This window comes from Vitis riparia, chromosome 1 (genome assembly GCF_004353265.1).
Source record: "Vitis riparia cultivar Riparia Gloire de Montpellier isolate 1030 chromosome 1, EGFV_Vit.rip_1.0, whole genome shotgun sequence".
NCBI classification, from domain to species: Eukaryota; Viridiplantae; Streptophyta; class Magnoliopsida; order Vitales; family Vitaceae; genus Vitis; species Vitis riparia.
Genome location: NC_048431.1, coordinates 20,237,178 through 20,258,517, shown reverse-complemented (window position 1 = coordinate 20,258,517; position 21,340 = coordinate 20,237,178). Strand labels below are relative to the sequence as shown.

General features: G+C 36.2%; 1 protein-coding gene across 3 annotated transcripts; it reads left to right on the top strand.

The window, feature by feature from the left end:
* Positions 1-361: 361 nt before the first annotated feature.
* Positions 362-20,325, top strand: LOC117917356. 3 transcript variants are annotated; one of them, XM_034833610.1, is made up of 15 exons: positions 362-423; positions 519-668; positions 4,947-5,492; positions 5,631-6,857; positions 7,000-7,324; positions 7,477-7,732; positions 7,823-8,039; positions 8,155-8,498; positions 8,651-9,181; positions 9,931-11,128; positions 11,479-11,832; positions 12,148-12,385; positions 16,345-18,968; positions 19,067-19,215; positions 19,777-20,325. In XM_034833610.1, the coding sequence occupies exons 2-15, from the start codon at positions 552-554 to the stop codon at positions 20,087-20,089; spliced, it is 8,439 nt and encodes a 2,812-aa protein (XP_034689501.1). In that variant the 5' UTR covers positions 362-423; positions 519-551; the 3' UTR covers positions 20,090-20,325. The 3 variants fall into 3 exon arrangements, with proteins under 3 accessions (XP_034689501.1, XP_034689508.1, XP_034689494.1); XM_034833617.1 differs by having other exon boundaries at positions 395-668; positions 5,631-6,159; positions 6,229-6,857; XM_034833603.1 differs by having other exon boundaries at positions 395-668.
* Positions 20,326-21,340: the final 1,015 nt, after the last annotated feature.

The window sequence follows — 21,340 nt, the reverse complement described above, 5'->3', positions numbered from 1 at the left end:
TTTTCTCTCTGTAAAAATAAAAAATAATTTTTTAATTATCAAATATGTTTCTTGTTTTTTTTTTTTTTTTTATATAATTATTTTGGAGAATTTTTTGAAAATAGTTGCCAAATTAATAAAAAGAAATATATATATCATCTTTCACTTTATAAAAGCATATAAAAAGTTAGAGGAAAATGAATTAAAGAAATATTAAAAGGAAAATTATTTATTTATTTATTTATTTCTCTTTTATTGGAGTGGGAAGTGGATTAGAAAAATACCATCCAACTTTTGGACTGCTCTTCCTCCGGTGTGAACTTTTTCTTTCTTTTATATTGCTTTGGCTTTGCATGATGGAATGACTTTCTCTTTGTGTAAAAGCTATAAATGGAGGAACGCTAATGGACATGAGAAGCCACTGCTTGTCCTGCAGATTCCTAGGTTTCCTGCTCCCCTCATTTTCCCTTTCTTTCTAGTTAAGTTTCCTCATTTCTCTCCCTCTATATAAATTGCGATGTATGTTTGATGGGTTGAAGGGAGTAGTTGACTTAGGTTGAAAATAGAGAAAGATGGAGAAGGAGGGTTCAAACAAGAAGAGAGCATTTGCCAACGACTCCAGGCTGATTGAGCTGCTGTTTTCTTGGTCCCTTGAAGACATTTTCAATAATGATCTGTACAGGAACCAGGTTCTTCTATTCTTTATCATCCTTCCTTGTTTTAAAATATTATGGAATGTCTCAGCTTTTTGAATAATAATATTGTAGATTATGGAGTTGGTGCTTTGCTTGATTATGATTCTTCAGCTAACCCCACTTCGCCTGAACTTGGGTGGGCTTTAATGTACAGTTCAGTTGTTCCCCCAGTGTTGATACTTCTTTTAGATTCTAGAGGATGTCCATGGTTCGACCTTCTCTGTTTCTTTTTCTTCAGTGGCCTTGATGTTGTGGCTTTCCATGTTGAAAATGAAAAAAGATTTTCATTCTGTAAACAAATTTTTGTCACATTTTCCACTGGGTGGTAGCACAAAATCGTAATTGGTAATCAATTTAGAATCTATATCTGGGTGCATTTCTGCTGCCTAGAAGTCATTAAATAAACTCGGGTTTAATCAAACTATCAAAGAAGAGCATAATCAAAATATGAACATACGAGCCCCAAAAATTCCACCCATCATTCCTTTTAATACAAACTAAAGGAAAATGAAAGAGACTTGGAATTATTTTGAATGGTTTTGGTTTTCTATGATATTGGTATACAGTACACTACATGCTTCTGGTTTCTGCAGATTGTTGTCTGTGATTAGGACTCTGTATATTTGTTATCTCTTCTGAATCTATGTTTCTAAGCAATCTTTTCTGTGTTGAGCATTGTTGATGATGGTGAAACAAATTTCTTTCACATGCATTTGAACTGTTTTAAACGAGTAGAACCAGCTTTTATGAGAAATCTCATTAGTTTCTGATATGGGAAACAACTTTCTATAAAAAAGAAATGCTTGTTTACATTTCATTAGTTAATGGAAGCTGTGGACCTATATAAGAAAAATAATTAAAATCCAAATATCCTATTATAGTATCATGAACTTCCTTCCCCCCCCCCCCCCCCACCCAATTTCCCGAAAAAATTGTTTTCGGAGTGTGTGTCAGTTTAAATTTCAGTGGTGGTTCCAACACACAAGGTATTGATGAATGCTGAGCCTTGATTTATTTCTGCAAAAACTAGTTGGACTTCTTCCCAAAAACTAGTTTCAGTTCTTTTTGGTTGCTACTAACCTTTTGCCACAACCTTATTATATGCAAAACCTTTTATTTTTTTTCATTAGGTATTTCTATAAAACAAGGACAATAAGAAATTCACAACTCTTGAGGATTATAGCGTTTGAGATTCTAAGTATTTATGATGATTTACCTTCTTTGACCGCAGTGGCAAAAAAGGTTGCTTTTAAAATGGAGAATCTTAACATATTTGCCCCCCAATCCACAACAGTTAGTAGAACAATTAAACTTAATCTCTCAAGTTTAATTAGAATTAATTGGAGCCATCAATGTTACAAGAGAGTCCCTGGGTAAGTTGATGAGAAAATTCGGCAGTATCAGTGATAGAATTGTCCATCAAGGGATCAAGTACTGTTAAGTTGTTTACTTGATGTCACTCATCCTTATGTTCATAGCCGTAATATTGAGATGGAATTTTCATTTACCCAATGATATCAGCAGCCAAAAATTCATGACTTAATAGGTCAGGGTGGCCTTGTTAAGGGCATGATACTTTTGGGGGTTCATAAAATCGTCGTTGTTTTCCATGTGCCAAACTTTCACAAGACACCATCTGAAAGTTGATGTTTGTGATGAGTGTTTTGATTGTTGAATTTAACAATTTTGTCCTTTGACATGAATGAAATACTTGTGAATTACTGAAATTGTTTTAGGGATTTGTTCGTTATTCTTCGCATTCATTGCTAAAATATTATGGAATTCTGATTTTTGAATGGTTTATGGCATAACATATTGTTGGTTATGGATTCAATGATTAGAGAAGAAAAAGCATGATCCAGTCACCTGTTTCATTCTTTACATGGAATGAAAATGGTGTGTTAGTGGATGATACACATTGTGGCCCAAATCCTAATAGGTTAAGCTTTTAGGAAAGTTGGTTGCTCAACTGCTTAACAAGATTTCTCGAGTTCAAATCCTCTGCAATTCTATTTATCTAAGGTAGATGATAAACTATGATCCAAATTCGAAACCAATGAGGAATCTATCTTTGAATCCACCTCCACTGACACCATCATATTACAAATTCAAGTCTAATCAAAATACATGAGAGCTGAGATTAATCAAAATATGAAGCTGTAAACCCACAATTTCGAACATGTTTTTTCTTTTCATACAAACTAATGGAAATAATTAATCATTTGGATTGCATGGTAATGATAGGTAGAATGCTTTTTTGTTTACACACTTGTGTCAGTATATTTGACGTAATGGTTGTTATTCAAGATGAGGACTTTGTATATGCTTATTTTTTTGTGATTTGAGACTTTGTTGTGGTTTATATATGCTTTGTTCATTCTCTGGTTTGAGTCTTTGGTATTAACCGTCCATCATCTGTTACATTGTTTATGATGCTCAACAAAATTTTGTTCCACAGGCATTTGAACTGTTCTGTGTGAGCAGAATCAGTATCATCACATTTATACTTCCTTTTCATGAGAATTTTTTTTTTTCAATTTTTTTTTCATTGAAGGAAATGTCTGCTTTCATTTCAGTTATTGATGGAAGCTATTGACCTAGATAGAAAAGATTACTTTATTCAAATTCAAAGTTTCCATTGCAGTATTATGAATTCTTTTCCCAATCTTCAAAATCCTTTCTAAGTGTTTAAGGCATAGCAGCCTTTTTTTTTTTTTTTGGTAAATGTTCCATTCTATCTCCAATTATCCATCGTTTTACGAAGAATCTGTATCTTAAATTTCAGGGTTGGTTGCATGCCATTGATTAATGCTTAGATCATTATGAAGAAAATGGGAGCAAATCCTTGATCGATTTTAACAAAAACTAATTGCTGTTCTTTCTGGTTGCTGCCAACCTTCTGCTACAACCTTCTTTATTCAAAACGTTTTTCTAAAACAGTGACCTGAGAGTTATCCTATCTCTGGAGGATTATTGCACCTGGGCTTCTGAATATTTATAATGATTTATCTTATTTGATGGTAGTGGCAAGAAGTTTGGCATTAAAATGGAAAATCCTAACATGTTCACTAAAGACACAATGGCTAATAGAACCATTAAGCTTCTAATCTTGACTTTAATTAGAATTAATTGGAGCTATCAATTTAGAAAGGAGTTAGTCTATGGTAAGTTGATGAGAATTCTGCTAAAGCTGTTTCCAACTTGGCTATAAACTTTTTTGATTACCTGATCAAGCTCTATGTTCATTGCTGGCCCATTGAGATGGGAATTGTCATTTTACTCAAAGGCATTAAAAGCTAAAAATGGTAGGATCAGTACAGGCCAGGTAACCTAAGAGTAGGGTAATTTTTGGGGTTTCAAAAAATCCTTGTATGTCTCACATGTACTGCATGATTTCATAGGATACTTTTGTGAAGTATGTAATACAAAAACTACTATATTATTTACAATTCTTTTATGAATATTTTGATTATTGCCTTCAATAGTATTGTCCTTCGACAAAATGAAATTCTTGTGAACAAATGATATTGTTTTCACACTTGTGACTAATAATATGCCTTGTTTTCTGAACCTACATTGTTGTCGCTGATGAATTGGTATGACCGATATTAACAGTTCTTCTGGATTATGATTCACATCTTATTTAATTTTAAATCATTGTTCTGTTATGAATCAGTTTTGTTTTGGTTAAATGACACAATTCTGGTTCAAGCTTCGCACTTTGACATCCTTGATTTGAACAATTACACAATGGTTTCATAGTTTACAATTTATGTATCATCCAGTGCCACTGGTGTAGAACGGTGCCAACCATAAAACTATGTGCTAGAAAAAAGATGACAATTAATCAAGATGCTTTAATGTTTCTGAATTTATAAATTGAAAGCTGCACTCATGTGAACAAATTCAGAATATTCTAAATCTTAAAAGAGAGTGTCTATCTAAATGCTTTTCTCAACTTATTGTTGTCAATAAAAACCTCAAAGCTCTCTAAAATTTTGTCTATTATTGTACTATATCTATGGACTTAGATGTGTACTCTGAATCATATGCAGTATGAGGCTTATCTTCTTAGGCATCAAACCCCTTTGGTTTGAAAATTTCAATTATGCTATGGTCACCTATAAACAATGGGATATGAATGCTGCAGCTTTTATGTGCTCGTAGACATGTAGCCTTCATATGTGAAAGCTACCAGATATTCAATGTTATGTTTACTCAGAGTTGGTTGGATATTCTAGTTTTTATTTAACCATTATGAATTCTTCATAGGTAGAAAGGATCCCAGAGACCTTTGGAACAGCAGGTCATTATTTCGGGTCTTATATTTTTCCTTTATTGGAAGAAATTCGAGCAGAGATGTGTTCAAGTATGGAGGACATTCACAGTGCACCCTTTGCTGAAGTGACCTCTTTTGATGAGAGCAAACCATATGGATCATTATTATATGATGTTAAAGTGGATAACTGGAGAAATAGATTTAGTGATCATGGCAGGGAGCCTTACAAAACTTTGCCTGGGGATATTTTAATTTTAACAGATGCTAAACCAGAAACAGTTTCTGATTTACAACGGGTTGGAAGGACATGGACTTTTGCATCTGTCACTAGAATCCCAGATGATGAGAATGAAGACAATAGTTCATCGACTTATTTTAAAGTCAAGATATCAAATGAATATGAAGTCAATGATGAGAAGCAAAGATCGATGTTTGTAATTTTCTTGATTAATATAGTCACTAACAAAAGAATATGGAATGCTTTGCACATGAGTGGGAATATGAGCATTATAAGTGAGGTTTTGTCTTCTGATTCTCAGGTAAGTAATGTGAACAAACTCAATATCTCAATTCACCTTTGCATTCATTACTGATTTTTGCTTTTAACTTATTTATATGGGCTTTTAATGAAATTAAGGGGTTTATTGACTAATAATTTTCTTTTTTTTCAATGACAGGTCAAGGAAAATTGTTGTCAGTGTCCTGTATGGAGTGATGGTGTATATGCAGAAAATTTTCCTATGAGTTCATCATCTAATCTAAATGAATCCCAAACCAAGGCAGTTGTAACTTGTCTTAGAAAGATTCAGTGTAACCACAAACCTTCAGTGGAACTTATATGGGGACCGCCAGGGACGGGAAAAACTAAAACAGTCAGTGTGCTGCTGTTTAAACTTTTAAGGACGAATATCAGAACACTTGCTTGTGCCCCAACAAATGTTGCAGTAACGGAAGTTGCCTCTCGTGTACTCAAGCTGACAAAAGAGTCGTTTGAAAATAGTTTGTTTTGTTCATTAGGAGATATTCTCATATTTGGGAATAAGGACCGGCTGAAGGTTGGGGCAGACATTGTGGAGGTATATTTGGATTATCGTGTTGATAGGCTTATTGAGTGCTTTGGGCCTCTTACTGGTTGGAGATATTGTTTCACTTCCATGATAGATTTTCTTGAAGACTGTGTTTCTCACTACCATATTTTCCTGGAAAATGAATTAAGGAAGGAGAAAAGCTGCAGCGATGAAGGTGGAAGTACCAAGGAAGAGGTTTTCATGAAAAATGAATTAAGCAGCAATGAATGTGGAAGTTCCAAGAAAGTGGATAAATCATTTATTGAGTTTGCAAGAGATAGATTCAAGGCTACTGCTGGCCCTCTCAGAAGATGTGTCCAGATTTTTTGCACTCATCTGTCTAAAGATTTCATTCTGGAACAGAATTTCCAGAACATGGTTGACCTTATTGGGTTACTTGACTCATTTGAAAGTTTATTATCCAAAGATAATGTGGTTCCTGAGGAGCTGGAGAAGCTGTTTTCACATCAAGAAGCAGTTCAGGATTCTTCTCCATCTTTCTCAGATTCTTCAAACCTTCTGTACATGAGCAGAGGAGAATGCCTTTCTGTTCTAAAAACACTTCGTGGTTCTCTTAATGAACTCAGCCTTCCTAGTGTTATGAACGAAGGTTTGATAAAAGAATTCTGTTTTAAAATGGCTTCATTAATTTTCTGCACTGCTTCAAGTTCATATAAGCTCCATTCAGCAAATATGAAACCACTGGACTTGTTGGTTATCGATGAAGCTGCACAATTGAAAGAGTGTGAATCAACAATACCCCTACAACTTCCTGGTATAAGGCATGCCATTCTCATTGGTGATGAATGCCAATTACCAGCAATGGTTAGTAGCAAGGTGAGAAACTGTTGCATCCTCATCTTGCCTTTCCATTGTTTACTAAAAAACTTTTTGGTTTTCTTTCTAAAATTTTGTTTTCTATTTGTTATTTTTTTCAACTCATTCAATAGCCCTTTTTCTTTTTGTTTTCTTAAATTAGGTTTCTGAAGAAGCTGGTTTTGGAAGAAGTTTATTTGAAAGGTTGAGTTCATTAGGTCATTTTAAGCACCTTCTCGATGTGCAGTACAGAATGCATCCATCAATAAGTTTCTTCCCAAATTCAAAATTTTATCTCAACCAGATCTTGGATGCACCAAATGTTAAAAGTGAAAACTACAACAAACATTTTCTTTCAGGACCCATGTTTGGCTCCTATTCTTTCATAAATATTCGTGGAAAGGAAGAACATGATGATGTTGGTAAGAGCCGTAAAAATATGATTGAGGTGGCTATTGTGATCAAGATAGTACGAAATCTATATAAAGGTTTGTCAAGTAGAATTTTCATGTTTTAAATACTAGCTTAATTTCTATTTCCATCTATCATCTGTAATTTTAAGACATCACGGGCATCTTATTATTATAGTGAAGCAAACTTACCATGTTGGAAAAATACTAACCCTTGCATCTCGGTACAGAGTGGAGTGGCTCAAATCAGAAGCTTAGCATTGGTGTGATATCTCCATATTCTGCTCAAGTTGTGGCAATCCACGATAAACTTGGACAGAAGTATGAGAAGCTTGGTAACTTTTCAGTGAAGGTGAAGACTGTTGATGGGTTCCAGGGCGGGGAGGAAGATATAATAATAATATGTACTGTAAGATCTAATTCTGGTGGATCAATTGGATTCCTTTCCAATCCTCAGAGAACTAATGTTGCTTTGACAAGGGCTAGGTATGGTTTAAACTGATTTCCTTTAGAATATTGCTTTCTACTATTTCATTTTGAAGATGCTGAATATTTGCTTGCAATTTTGATTTTTAGGTACTGTCTTTGGATTTTGGGGAATGAAAGGACTCTAGCTAATAGTGAATCCATCTGGGAAGACTTAGTTCTTGATGCCAAGAAACGTAAGTGTTTCTTCAATGCTGAAGAAGATAAGGATATTGCTAAAGCCATATTAGAGGTCAAGACAGAGTTTGATCAGCTTGATCATTTGCTGGATGGGAGTAGTATACTTTTCAAAAGTGCTATGTGGAAGGTACATAACTACTACTACTTAAGACGTTTTCTTCCTATAACTTACTGCTGCTATGGCATTCTATTGTTGATGATTTTTTATACCTTAGATTGCACATTTTTCCTCTCTGTATCAGGTTCTTTTCAGTGACAACTTTAAGAAATCATTTGTAAAGCTGCGATCAGACCACACAAAAAAGTCTGTTTTGAACCTGTTACTGAAGCTTTCTAGTGGATGGAGACCAAAGAGGTTGAATGTAGACAGAGTTTGTGAAAGCTCTTCCCATATCTTGAAACAATTCAAGGTTGAAGGATTATATATTGTTTGCTCAATTGACATAGTTAAAAACACCCAAGTTTTGAGGGTTTGGGATATTTTGCCTCTGGAAGGTGTTCTAAAATTGGCTAAACGTCTTGATAACATATTCCAGAGGTACACTGATGATTTTATCAATTGCTGCAACGAAAAATGTCTTGATGGGTATGCTCTTTTCTCTGTGTATTTTAACTTATCTAAAAAGGCCCAAAATATTTTAATTGCTCCCTTAGAGTGTAAATAATGAAAGTAGAAATGTTCTTTTATAAGTTGAATTTTGGAGAATCTGTTATCTTGTTCTATTATTTTGTGGTTAGGAATTTAGAAGTTCCAAAGACATGGCCAACCTCCTTGAACATCATCCAGTTTAAGAACAACGATGAATCTCAGGGCAATGAAAGTGCAGGTACTTTTGACGGTAAAAGTTATGTTGAGAATTCAAAGGTGAGTGAAAGTTTATTACTGATGAAGTTCTACTCCTTATCATCGGGTATGGTAACCCACTTGCTCTCTGACCATGATGGTAGAGAATTAGATCTCCCATTTGAAGTAACAGACCAAGAACAGGAGATAATTCTTTACTGTAGAAGCACCTTTATACTTGGACGATCAGGTACCGGTAAAACAACTGTTTTGACCATGAAGCTATTCCAAAAGGAGCAACAACACCGTATGGCAATGGAAGGTTTCCAAGGAGACAAGGGTAATGCATCCACAAATGCTACCTACAGAAAGGAGGTTGGGGTGAGTGTTGGAGAGACTCAGGTGGCTGTCTTGCGACAGCTTTTTGTGACAGTCAGTCCTAAACTGTGCTATGCTGTCAAACAACATGTCTCTCATCTGAAAAGGTGTGTGGATTAGTCAATAACATGATTGCTGCGTTTGTCTGAAATATCATATTCTATTTACATTCTGGATTAAGTTGTGATGGTGGGATGGGAGTTGTGGTTTGTTGGGTGTGGTTTTCGGGTGGTATCGGTTTAGCATGCTTTGCTACAAAATCATCTATATCCTATGTATATTAGAGCGCCGAAAATTGACATTGAGATGAAACATTACATAGGTAGAAATGCAGCTAAACAAGATATGTAAAAGATAAACATACATATTCTAAAACAATATGCTTAAGATATTGTTATAACTTCCCCAACAAACATTCATTTAGGTTGTTCATGACCTTTTTTATTTTCTTTGGCATTGAATGTTTTACCTTTTATGATCTAGACAATAGTAACAAGTTTGAAATACAGAAGGTGATGAACTTTCAAGAGTCTTCTGAGCTTGGATGTGTTCTTGATCTTGATGAGTATGGTTGAGGTTTTCTGATGCTACTTCTGAAACGATCTAAGTTAAACATACTAGGTGATAGCTACAATATAACACTAAGTATTAGTTACACAGGACCTCCTCCTTTTCCTCTTAAAACTAAGTAGGTTTAAAAACCATCTTTCTTGCTATGAATTGTTGTTCATTACCGTCTAATCTCATGTCCTTAAATATTTAAGTTGTTAGATATATCAACAGAATGTACTACAATACAATATGTAGTTTTATCTGTGAAGTGAATTTCTAATTAAGAACTTCGTTGTGTCTGCAGCTTTGCCCATGGAAAGAATTTTTCAGCGGAAGAAAGTTCAAATAATAAGGATTATGTAGATGATGCTGAACTATTCGATGATATTCAAGATTCTCTTGTTGATATTCCACCTAAATCATACCCTCTAGTTGTGACATTCCATAAGTTCTTGATGATGCTTGATGAAACATTGAGCAATTCATACTTTGACAGATTCCATGATGTACGTGAACTTTCTCATGGAAAAAGCAGGAGTTTAAGTTCAATTGGCATGCAGACTTTAATAAGAACAAAAGAGGTTACATATGACAGGTTCAGTTCTTCTTATTGGCCCCATTTCAATAGCCAGCTAACTAAGAAGCTAGATTCTTCCAGTGCCTTTACTGAGATAATTTCTCATATAAAAGGTGGCTTGAAAGGAGGGAGGGTCCCTGATGGTAAGCTTTCCCGGGAGGATTATGTGCTGCTATCTGAAGGCCGGGTGTCTACTTTAAGTGGGCAAAAGAGAGAGAGAATTTACGACATCTTTCAAGATTATGAAAAGATGAAGATGGAGAGAGGTGAATTTGATTTGGCTGATTTAGTAATTGATCTTCATCACCGACTTAGACAGCAGAGATATATGGGCGATGAAATGGATTTTGTATACATTGATGAAGTGCAGGATCTTACCATGAGACAGATTGCTCTTTTTAAGTATGTCTGCAGAAATGTGAATGAGGGTTTTGTTTTCTCAGGCGATACAGCACAAACTATTGCAAGGGGGATTGATTTTAGGTTCCAAGATATACGGTCACTGTTCTACAATGAGTTTGTAATGGAGTCAAGTGATGAACGTGATGGAAGAAAAGAGAAAGGTCAAATCTCAGAGATTTTCCATTTGAGCCAGAATTTTCGTACCCATGCTGGTGTTCTCAAATTATCACAGAGCGTTATCGACCTTCTTTATCGGTTTTTTCCTCAATCTATTGATGTCTTGAGTCCAGAGACCAGTGAAATTTATGGGGAAGCTCCTGTTTTGCTTGAACCTGGAAAGGATGAAAATGCAATCATAACCATGTTTGGAAACAGTCAAAATATTGGAGGGAGTATGGTCGGTTTTGGAGCAGAGCAGGTTATTTTAGTGCGTGATGATTGTTCTAGGAAGGAAATTTCAGATTATGTTGGGGAGCAAGCTCTCGTTCTTACGATACTGGAGTGCAAGGGCCTAGAGTTCCAGGTGATCATTCAATTTTCACTTCACTCCTCACTCCTTACTTGAATGCATTTTTAACTTTGTTCATGCTTTTCTTTCTGATATATAGTTAAAACTCTTAAAACTATGCCGTTACCTGATCCCTATCTCTTGTTAGTTTCCTGATGTTGAACAGTCTGGGTAAATTGGGTAATGATGGGCTTACCTATACCATTTTTTATCTCAAACTACCAAACCTTTTTACATTTTTGTTGTGGATTGTAATCCTAGATGCTGAAATTGTTGTTATTAGATGCCTGGTGTGTAGCAATTGCTGTGGCTCTAAATCCTAATAATATGAGTTTTCTCACTTCTTGTTTTATGTCATTTTGTAGGACGTGTTGTTGTACAACTTTTTTGGGTCATCACCTTTGAAAAATCAATGGAGAGTAGTATATGAATTTATGAAGGAACAAAATTTGCTAGACTCCACTGCTCCTAGGTCCTACCCAAGTTTCAGTCAAGAAAAACACAATGTCATGTGCTCTGAACTGAAGCAATTGTATGTGGCTATAACTCGTACGAGGCAAAGGTTGTGGATTTGTGAAAACATAGACGAGCTGTCCAAGCCTATGTTTGACTATTGGAAGAAATTGTGCCTTGTGCAAGTTACACAGCTGGATGAGTCTCTTGCAAATGAAATGCGAGTTGCTAGCACCCCTGAGGAGTGGAAGGCTACGGGTATCAAGGTGTGTTAGATCTTTTAAAATAATAATATAAGAATGACAATAATGCATTGTTGGGAGTCTGGCCATTGTTGAACATCTTATCCCAGGTTTTGGAGATTCAAAAACCACCATGCTTTTAAGGGTGATGTTGTCTGCAAGGTGGCAGGGGGGGTTTGAATTCAGGTTTTGAATGATTTTTTTCTCCCATTTATAAAAAAAATGTGGTGTTTCTTCATTAGCATGTGAGCCATTTGTGAGGGGTGCAGATATGGTGTGATTTTTAATAACAGAATCGTTTTGTTCTGAAGTTGTTTATTTATTTCTTTTTATTTGCAGCTACTTCGTGAGCATCACTATGAGATGGCAACAAGGTGCTTTGAAAGGGCAGAAGACACCTATTGGGCAAGGCTGGCTAAGGCTCATGGCCTTAAAGCAGCAGCTGAACAGAAGCGTCATTTAAATCCTGAAGCTGCTCATGTTGATCTTAGGAAGGCCGCAGAAATATTTGAAGAAATTGGCGAGGCTCGACCTGCTGCCAAATGCTTTTTTCAGTTAAATGAGTATGAAAGAGCAGGTAAAACTATATTGGAGTATATTAATCTGCTAACATTATTTTTGGTTTCTTTTAAATTTAACACTGCCATAGGCTCTCTGTGTTATGGTTGCCTCTATTGGAAAATAGGGAAACAGGGAATCTTTTTATTCACACATTAAAAAATTAGTGCAGATAATATGTACACCTTTCAGGCTTGTTCAATAAATGAAAACTAAATAAGACAGCTGACCTACTCCCAAAAATCTTCCTACAAATCCTCTAAATTACAACTTCTGTAATAAAATGTCTAGCAATCTCAACATGCTTAGTCTTGTCATCTTGTACTGGGTTGTCAGCAATGTTGATTGCAACCTTGTTGTCACTATATGGTCTCATGGGATCTTCACGGTTCACTTAGTTCCCCAATAGACATTTTAGCCTCATAAATTCACAAATGCCAAGGGCCATAGTGCAAAACTTAACTTCAACACTAGATCAAGCAACTACTTGTTGCTTTTTGCTCCTCCATATATCCAAGGTTGTTTTCCACAAAAGTACAGTACCCTAAAGCACATTTCCTATTAGTAATAGAACTTCCCCATCTGCATTTGCATAAGCCTTAGCTCTATGGTGATTGTTCTTTGAGAACAATGATTCCTTTCTTGGAGTTGACTTTAGGTACCTCAAGATTCTCAAGACAGCATCCATATGACGTTCTAAGGTTAGGGGGTGGGGGTGAAGTGCATGAATTTACTTACCATGCTGACCATGTATGCTATATCTAGTCTTTTGTTAGACAAATAAATTAATCTCCCAATGGTTCATTCATCTCTCTCCTTTTCAATCGGTATTCCTTCAATGATGACACCTAGTTTTTTATCAATAGGTGTATCCATTGGTTTGCATCCTAACATCTTGGTTCATTGAGAAAATTGAGGATATACTTCCTTTTGAGTAACATAAATTCCCCTTTTTGATATGGTTACCTCAATGCCAAGAAAATATCTCAAATTTCCGAGACCTTTGATTTCGAATTCTTTTGCCAGCTCACCCTTAAGATTCTTCATCTCTTCTCTATCATCTCCAGTAACAATTATTTTATCCATGTAAACAATGGGTGCAATAATCTTCTTTTCTGGTGATTGTTTGATGAAAAGGGTATGATCTCCTTGGCTTTGTTGATAGCCAAATTTGAGAAGAAACTTAGCAAATCTCTCAAACCATGCCCTGAAAGATTGCTTCAAATCATACCTTTTTTTCTTTGATCGAAGAACCTTATCACTGCTGAATTTTCCTTCAAAACAAGGAGGCAAATCCATAAATACTTCTTCCAAATTCCCATGCAAAAATGCATTTTTTACATCAAATTGTTTTTTAGGTCAATCAAGATTTGTTGCTCAGGATAAAAGGACTTCAATTGAATTCATATTTGCCACTGATGCAAAAGTTTCCAATTTGTCAATTGACTCAATACTAGATGTTTGCGTGTATCCCTTTGCTACTAACCTCGCTTTATACCTCTCAATCAAACCATCAGCTTTGTTATTGATAGTGAACACTCACATACCATTGGATTTTCCTTTGGGTAGATCAACAATATCCCACATTTCATTCTTATACAAGGATTCATCTCCTCATTTATATCCTCTTTCCACTTAGAATCACTTAGAACCTCTTGTACCTTTCTAGGAACTGAACTTGAGGACAAATGAGTGATAAAGGCCTTACACATGTGGCAAAGTCTATAATAGGATAAGGAATTTGGCAAAGGATGTTTAGTACAACTTCTAACACCTTACCAAATAGCTATAGGAATATCAAGATTAGTGTCAAAACCATGATTATGAAGAGAGATTATAAGGATTAAATGTACCTGATTTTAGGGTTGGTGACTGGTCATGTGTAAGAGAGATTTGGACTTTGTTATTGCATTAGTAACATTGGCCTCCTAGAGTCTGAATCAACATTTTCTACTATTGCTGGCCTCCTATAGTAAACCATAAAGTTTGAATCAATATTTTCTACTATTGTTAGTTGAAGCATTGGAGCTGTTTTAAAGGTACCTGATTGTGCAAAAGCACAAGTGGAGGAATGGGACCTCAGATTTTGCCATAACCTTATACAAGAGAACAAGTTGTTCTTTTGCAGAATGGAGGTTGTTCGAGGTTGATGCAAAACCTGGTGTTTCAATTGATAGTGCATTCACTGCCTCATATTGAAATGCTTTGATGTTTCTGAACTTCTTGTTGCCCTTGTGGCTGTTCTTGGCCCTTGATTGTGGCTTTCCATGCAATGTCCAGCAAGTTTTTTTAGTATGTCTTGACTTGTTGCGATAATTACATCATGTAGCCCCATTTTCTTTAATTTTTTGAAGTCTAGAATTGCTATCCAGAAGTGCATTGAGTGCTGAATTCTTTTGTAGAGTTGGTCCCATCATGACAACCCTTCTAGACTCTTTGCTATGCACATAAGAATAAGCTTCATGTAAGGTTGGAAGAAGAAATTCTCCAAGTATTTAACCTCTTACCTGATCTAGCTTTGGATTTAATCTAACTATAAAATCAAACATGCTATCCATTCAATCATCCTAGCCAGCCTTGCTGCATCTGCTACGGATTCCATTTCAATATTCTGCAAGGGATCCGACTTCTGCAACAAACCTTTGATGTGTTGCAGTAGGTTGTCACCAAGAGATCTTTCTGCTTGGTGTTGTGGATCATGGTCTTCAGTTCATAGATCTGAGTAGCATCTCCTTTCTTTATGCATTTTTGCTACCCAGCATCCCAAACCCCCTTAGCCAAAGAAAGAAACAGAAAAGGCTTGCTAATTTCTGGTTGCATTGAATTCAGCTGTTAGGACATTAGTATGGAATTTTCAGCATCGTATGATTTGAAGGATGTTAGATTTTCCTTTTTATTCTTTAATAGTACCACGTAAATATCCCATTTTTCCTCTGCTTTTAAGGCACTGTTTTTTTTATTGAGAACACTCAAGAAAGTGCCGCCCATTAAGCTTCTAAGTTGTAATTTGAATTGTGGGATCATCAGAATGGGTTACTGTCTTGGGTGGGATTGACAAGATTCTAGCAAAATTTTCTTCCACCGTAGGTAGAAGAAGGCAAAGGAAGAAGTAAAGGATAGAAGGCTGCAAATGGAATAGATAAGGCTTGGCAATTAAGGCCAGGAAGAAGAAAAAACGACCAGGAATTTTTTCCCTAGCTCTAACACCATGTTGGAAAATAGGGAAATAACATATCTTCTTTCTAAATCACAACTTCCCTAATTCACATAGTTAGCATATTTCAGACGAACTCCATAAAATCAGGAATCAATTGTTGGATTCCAATAATCTCTTCACAAATATTTCATTTTTATGAACTTGAAATCTGCTCAGCAACTTCCAATCTAAAACTGAAACATAATGGGTTGTTGTGAACTTGAAATTCTTGAGCATATTAATTGAAGTGGTGGTACTAACCATAAAAGTGCGAAGGATACTACAGTATGTGCAGTGCTATATTTCCTCCTTCTGGAGATTTTTATCCTAAATAGCATTTCTTGGTTTCTGCATAGGTTAAAATATTGCACTTAGCTATAAAGTAGTCCCATGGAATTTGCACAGCTGTAGTTGCTCTTAATCATAGTCAATGGTTTACTGCCTTGGTTTTCTTAATACATATTTTAACAATGGTGAGACAGATAACAGAGTTCAACCAGAGAGCCTTTAGCAGATTGATGCATATTCTTTGGTTGATATTTGGATGATCTGTGTTGTTTAGATATTCTTTTTCATGATTGTTGTTTGTTTATGGGTCTGAAAGTTTAACCAGGATAACATTTCTGAGTTTTCTGGCTGCTCTTCTTACTCACACTTTTTCTTTCTAAGTTATTTATCCTTCCTGTACTCTTTAGCTTTTCATCTATATTCTTAATCCATTGTTTTTCCCTCCATCTTTTTGGTTGTATTTGGTATTCAAATTATAACTTCAAGCTCTGCAGGTAGAATTTATCTGGAAAAATGTGGGGAATCCGAGCTGGAAAAAGCTGGAGAATGTTTTTCTCTGGCAGCACTTTATGAACTTGCAGCTGAAGTGTATGCTAGGGGCCACTTTTTCTCAGAGTGTTTGTCCGCATGCACAAAAGGAAAATTCTTGGACATGGGTTTGCGTTACATCCACTACTGGAAACAACATGCAACTACGAGTACTTTTATGATCAAGAGAAGTAAAGAAATAGGGAAGATTGAACAAGAATTTTTGGAGAGTTGTGCACATCATTATCATGAGCTTAAAGATAATAGAAAAATGATGGAATTTGTTAAAGCTTTTCACTCCATGGAGTCAAAACGCAACTTCTTAACTACATTAGATTGTCTTGATGAGCTTCTGTGGTTGGAAGAAGAATTGGGTAACTTTATGGAGGCTGCAAACATTGCAAAACTAAGTGGGGAGATTCTACTTGAGGCTGAAATGCTGGGTAAGGCTGGAAACTACAGAGATGCATCAACACTTTTTCTCTGTTATGTGTTTGCCAACTCTCTTTGGGCATCTGGAAGCAGAGGTTGGCCCTTGAAGCAGTTTGTGAAAAAGGAGGAGGTCTTAACAAAAGCCAGGTTATTTGCAGAGAGGGAGTCAAAGCAATTCTACGAGTTTGTTTGTATGGAGGCTAGTATTTTATCTAATGAACAGACTAGCTTGTTTGAGATGAACCAATGTTTGACCACTTCCCAGAGACATGAAAGTGTCAGAGGTGAAATATTATCTGCTCGAAAAATTATTGATGCTCATCTTAATTCAAATACCACCAAGTATGAGTGGACAGATGAATGGGTTTCTGATCTGAAGCAGCATTCAGAAGTCAGACTTTCCCAGAACTGTATTTCAGTTGAAACTTTGTTATACTTTTGGAATGTTTGGAAGGAGAACGTTGTTAACATATTTGAGTCTCTTGGGCTTGATGAAACCACCCAAGATGTTAAGAACTATTCAAGTTATGGAGAATTCTGTTTCAACTACTTTGGAGTGAGGAAGCAGTGTAAAAATCTGAATTTAATCCATGCTTTGCTTATCCCTGACGCCAATTGGTTGAGAGCAGTCGATGATAGATTTATTCGAAGGACTGGTAAGTTGGTTTATGTTGATGCTGACCAGTTTGCTTCTGCTGCTCGGAGTTATTGGAGTTCAGAGTTACTCTCTGTTGGCATTAAGGTGTTGGAAAATCTGGAAGTCCTCTATAATTACTCTACCTGGAAGTCATTGTCTCTGTTCTGCCAAAGCAAGTTGCTTGTTCACATGTTTGAGGTTTCAGAATTTCTTTTGAAGCTTAAGTTTCTTGACCTCAGATACAATGCTGCCAGAACACTGCAGAAATTCCTTGATATATCAACTAGGCAATTTTGTTCGAAAATTTTTCCTTTGGACTGGAAAAAGTCATCAACAGAGAACATGGTTTCTCTCAGAGAAACTGAGCTTTCCAGAAATTTACTTGAAGAAGTTATTTCTACAAGCATCAGCATAAAAAGTGAGTTCACTTATGGGCAAATTGGAAGAGTGGCCTCTTGGATTCTTGGGATGGGTAAGCTGACTACTGAACTATATGAGAAGATTGCAGAGAAGTTTGCAGAGAAGTTTGCCGTGAATCCACCATGGAAGGCATTCATCAATAATCTCAGTGGGAACATAGGATCAGGATTTCCACAGGATTCAGTGCCTATCAATGAATCTCAAAAGCATGTGTCTTTGGTTTTGACGCTTGATGGAGCATTGAGAGATACCTACAATGCTTACTGGGGACAAAGTGATTATATATCGCCTGGTTACTTCTTGTATCTTGTTGATCGCCTTCTTATTTTGGTGACTTCTTTTCAGGGATACTGTTTCACTACCAAGTCTTCCTATATCGAGTGGCTTATTTTCCAGGAATGGAATAGCTTCCCAAATCCGGGTTTAGTGGCTAATCAGCAATTTCCTTTTGGAGCGACTCTTGATTATGTTGCCTACATAGCTCAGGATCTCCTTTACAAGACACAAGTCACAGTGGAGTGGATTAGAAAATCTAATATCAATTTTAACGAATACTACCCATTGTTAGTGCTGAGATTGGTAATTATAATTTGTTTGCTTTGTGTGAATGCGAAACATGAGAAATATGTCGAGATGCTCTTCCAATTGCTCAGGAGGGGTGACATTACTTCACTATTACCACGGGACTTTTGCGATGTGCTGAGGAGAAGAAGGAAACGTAATCAGTTCAGCATAAGTGTAAATGTGCTTGCTGAAGCGTTAAGAAAAGTTGACAATCCTCTCGTGATAGTGAAGTTGCAGAGAAATTCTTCAGAAGTGTCATGCCCAGATGCCATCTTCATAGACATGACAGTCGACCAATGCAGAGAGGACCTATTATGTGTCTTGTTTCAAAGAAACATCAATTCATCCAGCATAGAACTTCCCTCAAGTAGTAATGCATCCTCAAACTTAGGTTCTGGGGTGGATCAGGGCTTGAAGTCTCAGAATGATGAAGTTATAGGAGGCAATCCGCAAAATAATTATGAGCACTTTTGGGATTTTCTTGACGCTGTGGACAGCAGTGCTATGAACTTCTTGCCCAATGCCCCTAGGGTAAAGGTATTACCAAACCGCTTCATTGATGAATGCAAAGAAGGTAAATTTGTCTATTCGAATTTTGACACATCGTCTCCTTTTTCTTTCTTTTACCTTTTCAGGTGGAGGTAGAGAATAATATTCGCCTTATAACTTCAGTGCTGGCCACCTTTCATAAGAACCCTGCAGAAGGTGAAGATGTAAACCTTTGTCAAGAATTGAACTCCATGCTTGATGAATTGAAGCAGCTTTCTTCTGTATTGAATGTGAGGTCAGTTAAAGAAGCTGTACTGTTTTGAATGTTGGAGCCTTGGTTTCTTACACCTTGCTTGAACTCTTTTCTTTTTCCTCCCATTTTTTATGGTTCTCAAGATGGGCCTTAATTTGCTTTGTTTTGAATGTTTTTCACTATGTTTGTTGGCACAATTGTTTTGGATTTTGATGCATCAATGATGATCTTCCCCTTTGATTAATTGGTTTCAAGCTCTAAGCTAGCCGTCCCTGAATTTTCTAATTCTATATTTTTTTTCTCTCTGTAGCACTCTGAATTCCTTTGTAAATATAGTTGCATTGTTGTGGTTTATACAAAATTTGGAATGAATTTTTTTGTGATTTACATAGAAGTACTTCAAATCAACTGTTTTCAATCTGTTTTGCATTGTCCACAAGCTCATATCTATGGTGCTAAAGAATTTGTCATTATATATAGACTTCTGCAAATCAATCAATGTGAATATACTTGGTCTGGTTTCATTTCAATGTGAAGCAAATGCCCACCTGAGTCTTGGGTGCTAAAGGTTCCTGATTAATTTCTTTTCTTTTTATTTTTCAGTAATAATGGTTCGAGAATTGGGGAGCTTTTCGTAAGTCTGAATTCAAGAAGGCCACGAGTAGAGCCTTTGTTGAACCAGCTATTTTTGCAGAAGGATTCAAATTCAGTAAATGAGGCATCATCATCAGCTACCACCATCCCCTCTGGTATCCAAAACCAAGTAGATAAAGGCACAGGCAAGGCTGAAGAAAGTGAAGAGGCTGATGAGGTTAATACCAAAACCCCAAGCAACTCTAACAATAGGGAAGCTGAAAGCAAGAAGGGAAAGGGAAAAGCCAAGAAGGGAAAAAGGGGAAAAGGTAGGAGAAAGTAAACAGCCATGGATACCTTTGCAACTTCAAGATCATATCATATGAATGTATATCATTTCAGAAATTCTGTTTCTTCAATATGCATTTCTAAGTGTCGAAATATATGTATGGTTTGTTGTATAGCTTCTTTCCAAAAAAAACACTTCATAATACTAAATATTCTGCCATGCAATCTCTATATTGTAAAGCTACCACTTTTCAAAGGGCTCATTGAATATTAAGCTAATATTCTACCTCACATGCAAACCCATATCTACAATAATTTTAATTATATTTGATTTTTTTTCATATTTTATATGATGAAACTAAATATAAGAAAGCCATTTTCCTTAGCATTTCTTCTTCTTCCCTTGGTACTTTCTGAAAACCAAACAGACCCATAGGGGTTTTAGGTTGGTCATCACCCCATTCATGTGTGAGCAAGTCTTAAAAGCATGATATAAAGGAAAGGTGATACGCAAAGATAAAAGATTTAAGGGATTTCTAGAACGAACTTGTGCTACAAAGGACACAAGATTTAGCCTTGAAAAGGGTAATAGCCTAAATTACCCTATTTCTCTCAGTAGAATTCAAGTTTTTTGAACCGATTGGCTGGTGGAAAAAAAGGAAGAGAACCATGAAAAGCACACTAAAGGCAAAAACCAAAAGAAAAAAAAAAATGAGTGAATACAAAAAGAAAATTAAAGAAAATTCACCTTTGACATCAGAAAAGGAAGCTCAAGAAACTAGAAAATGCTGTGCAAATGCAAAAGAACTTGGTATGGGCAATGTGTGCCGTGTTTGAAATGAATTTACTGAGGGTTTGTAGAGGCAACTGAATGAAGTGAAAAAGTTTCCCATGTAATGTGGGACAAAATAAATGGGAAAAGAGAAAAAAATCATAATGAGGAGGAAGCTCCATAATCAACAAGGTTGCCAAGCACCACGTGTAGTGTGCATTACAATGTGGAAGAAATTTGAAGGTGGCTTACGTAAGAGGCAAGAGGCAAAGTGAACCTGACTTGAAATTTTCTTGCTTTATTTCTTCCTTGCTTCCCAAGGAATGCATAAAATGAAAAACAATGAGCATTGCAGGAGCCAGAATATATTCCTTGTGGACCGATGGTATCACGCAAGATGTGTCCCCCTTGAGAATCACCAAGGGATCAAATCTGTCCTTGTTTCCATTGGATTGATGCTCATCTTCCTAGGTGAATTGAGAAAGGTTGTCGTTAGTGGTTACCTCCTTCCGCCCACGTTCATGATAGATAAGT

What these genes read in the sequence shown, in the direction of transcription:
- LOC117917356 (XM_034833610.1), top strand. Translation starts at nt 552, where the DNA reads ATGGAGAAGGAGGGTTCAAACAAGAAGAGAGCATTTGCCAACGACTCC. An exon ending in TCAAAAGTGCTATGTGGAAG is followed by an intron (nt 8,040 to 8,154) that starts GTACATAACTAC and finishes TCTCTGTATCAG; the next exon opens with GTTCTTTTCAGTGACAACTT. An exon ending in CCAATGCCCCTAGGGTAAAG is followed by an intron (nt 18,969 to 19,066) that starts GTATTACCAAAC and finishes TTACCTTTTCAG; the next exon opens with GTGGAGGTAGAGAATAATAT.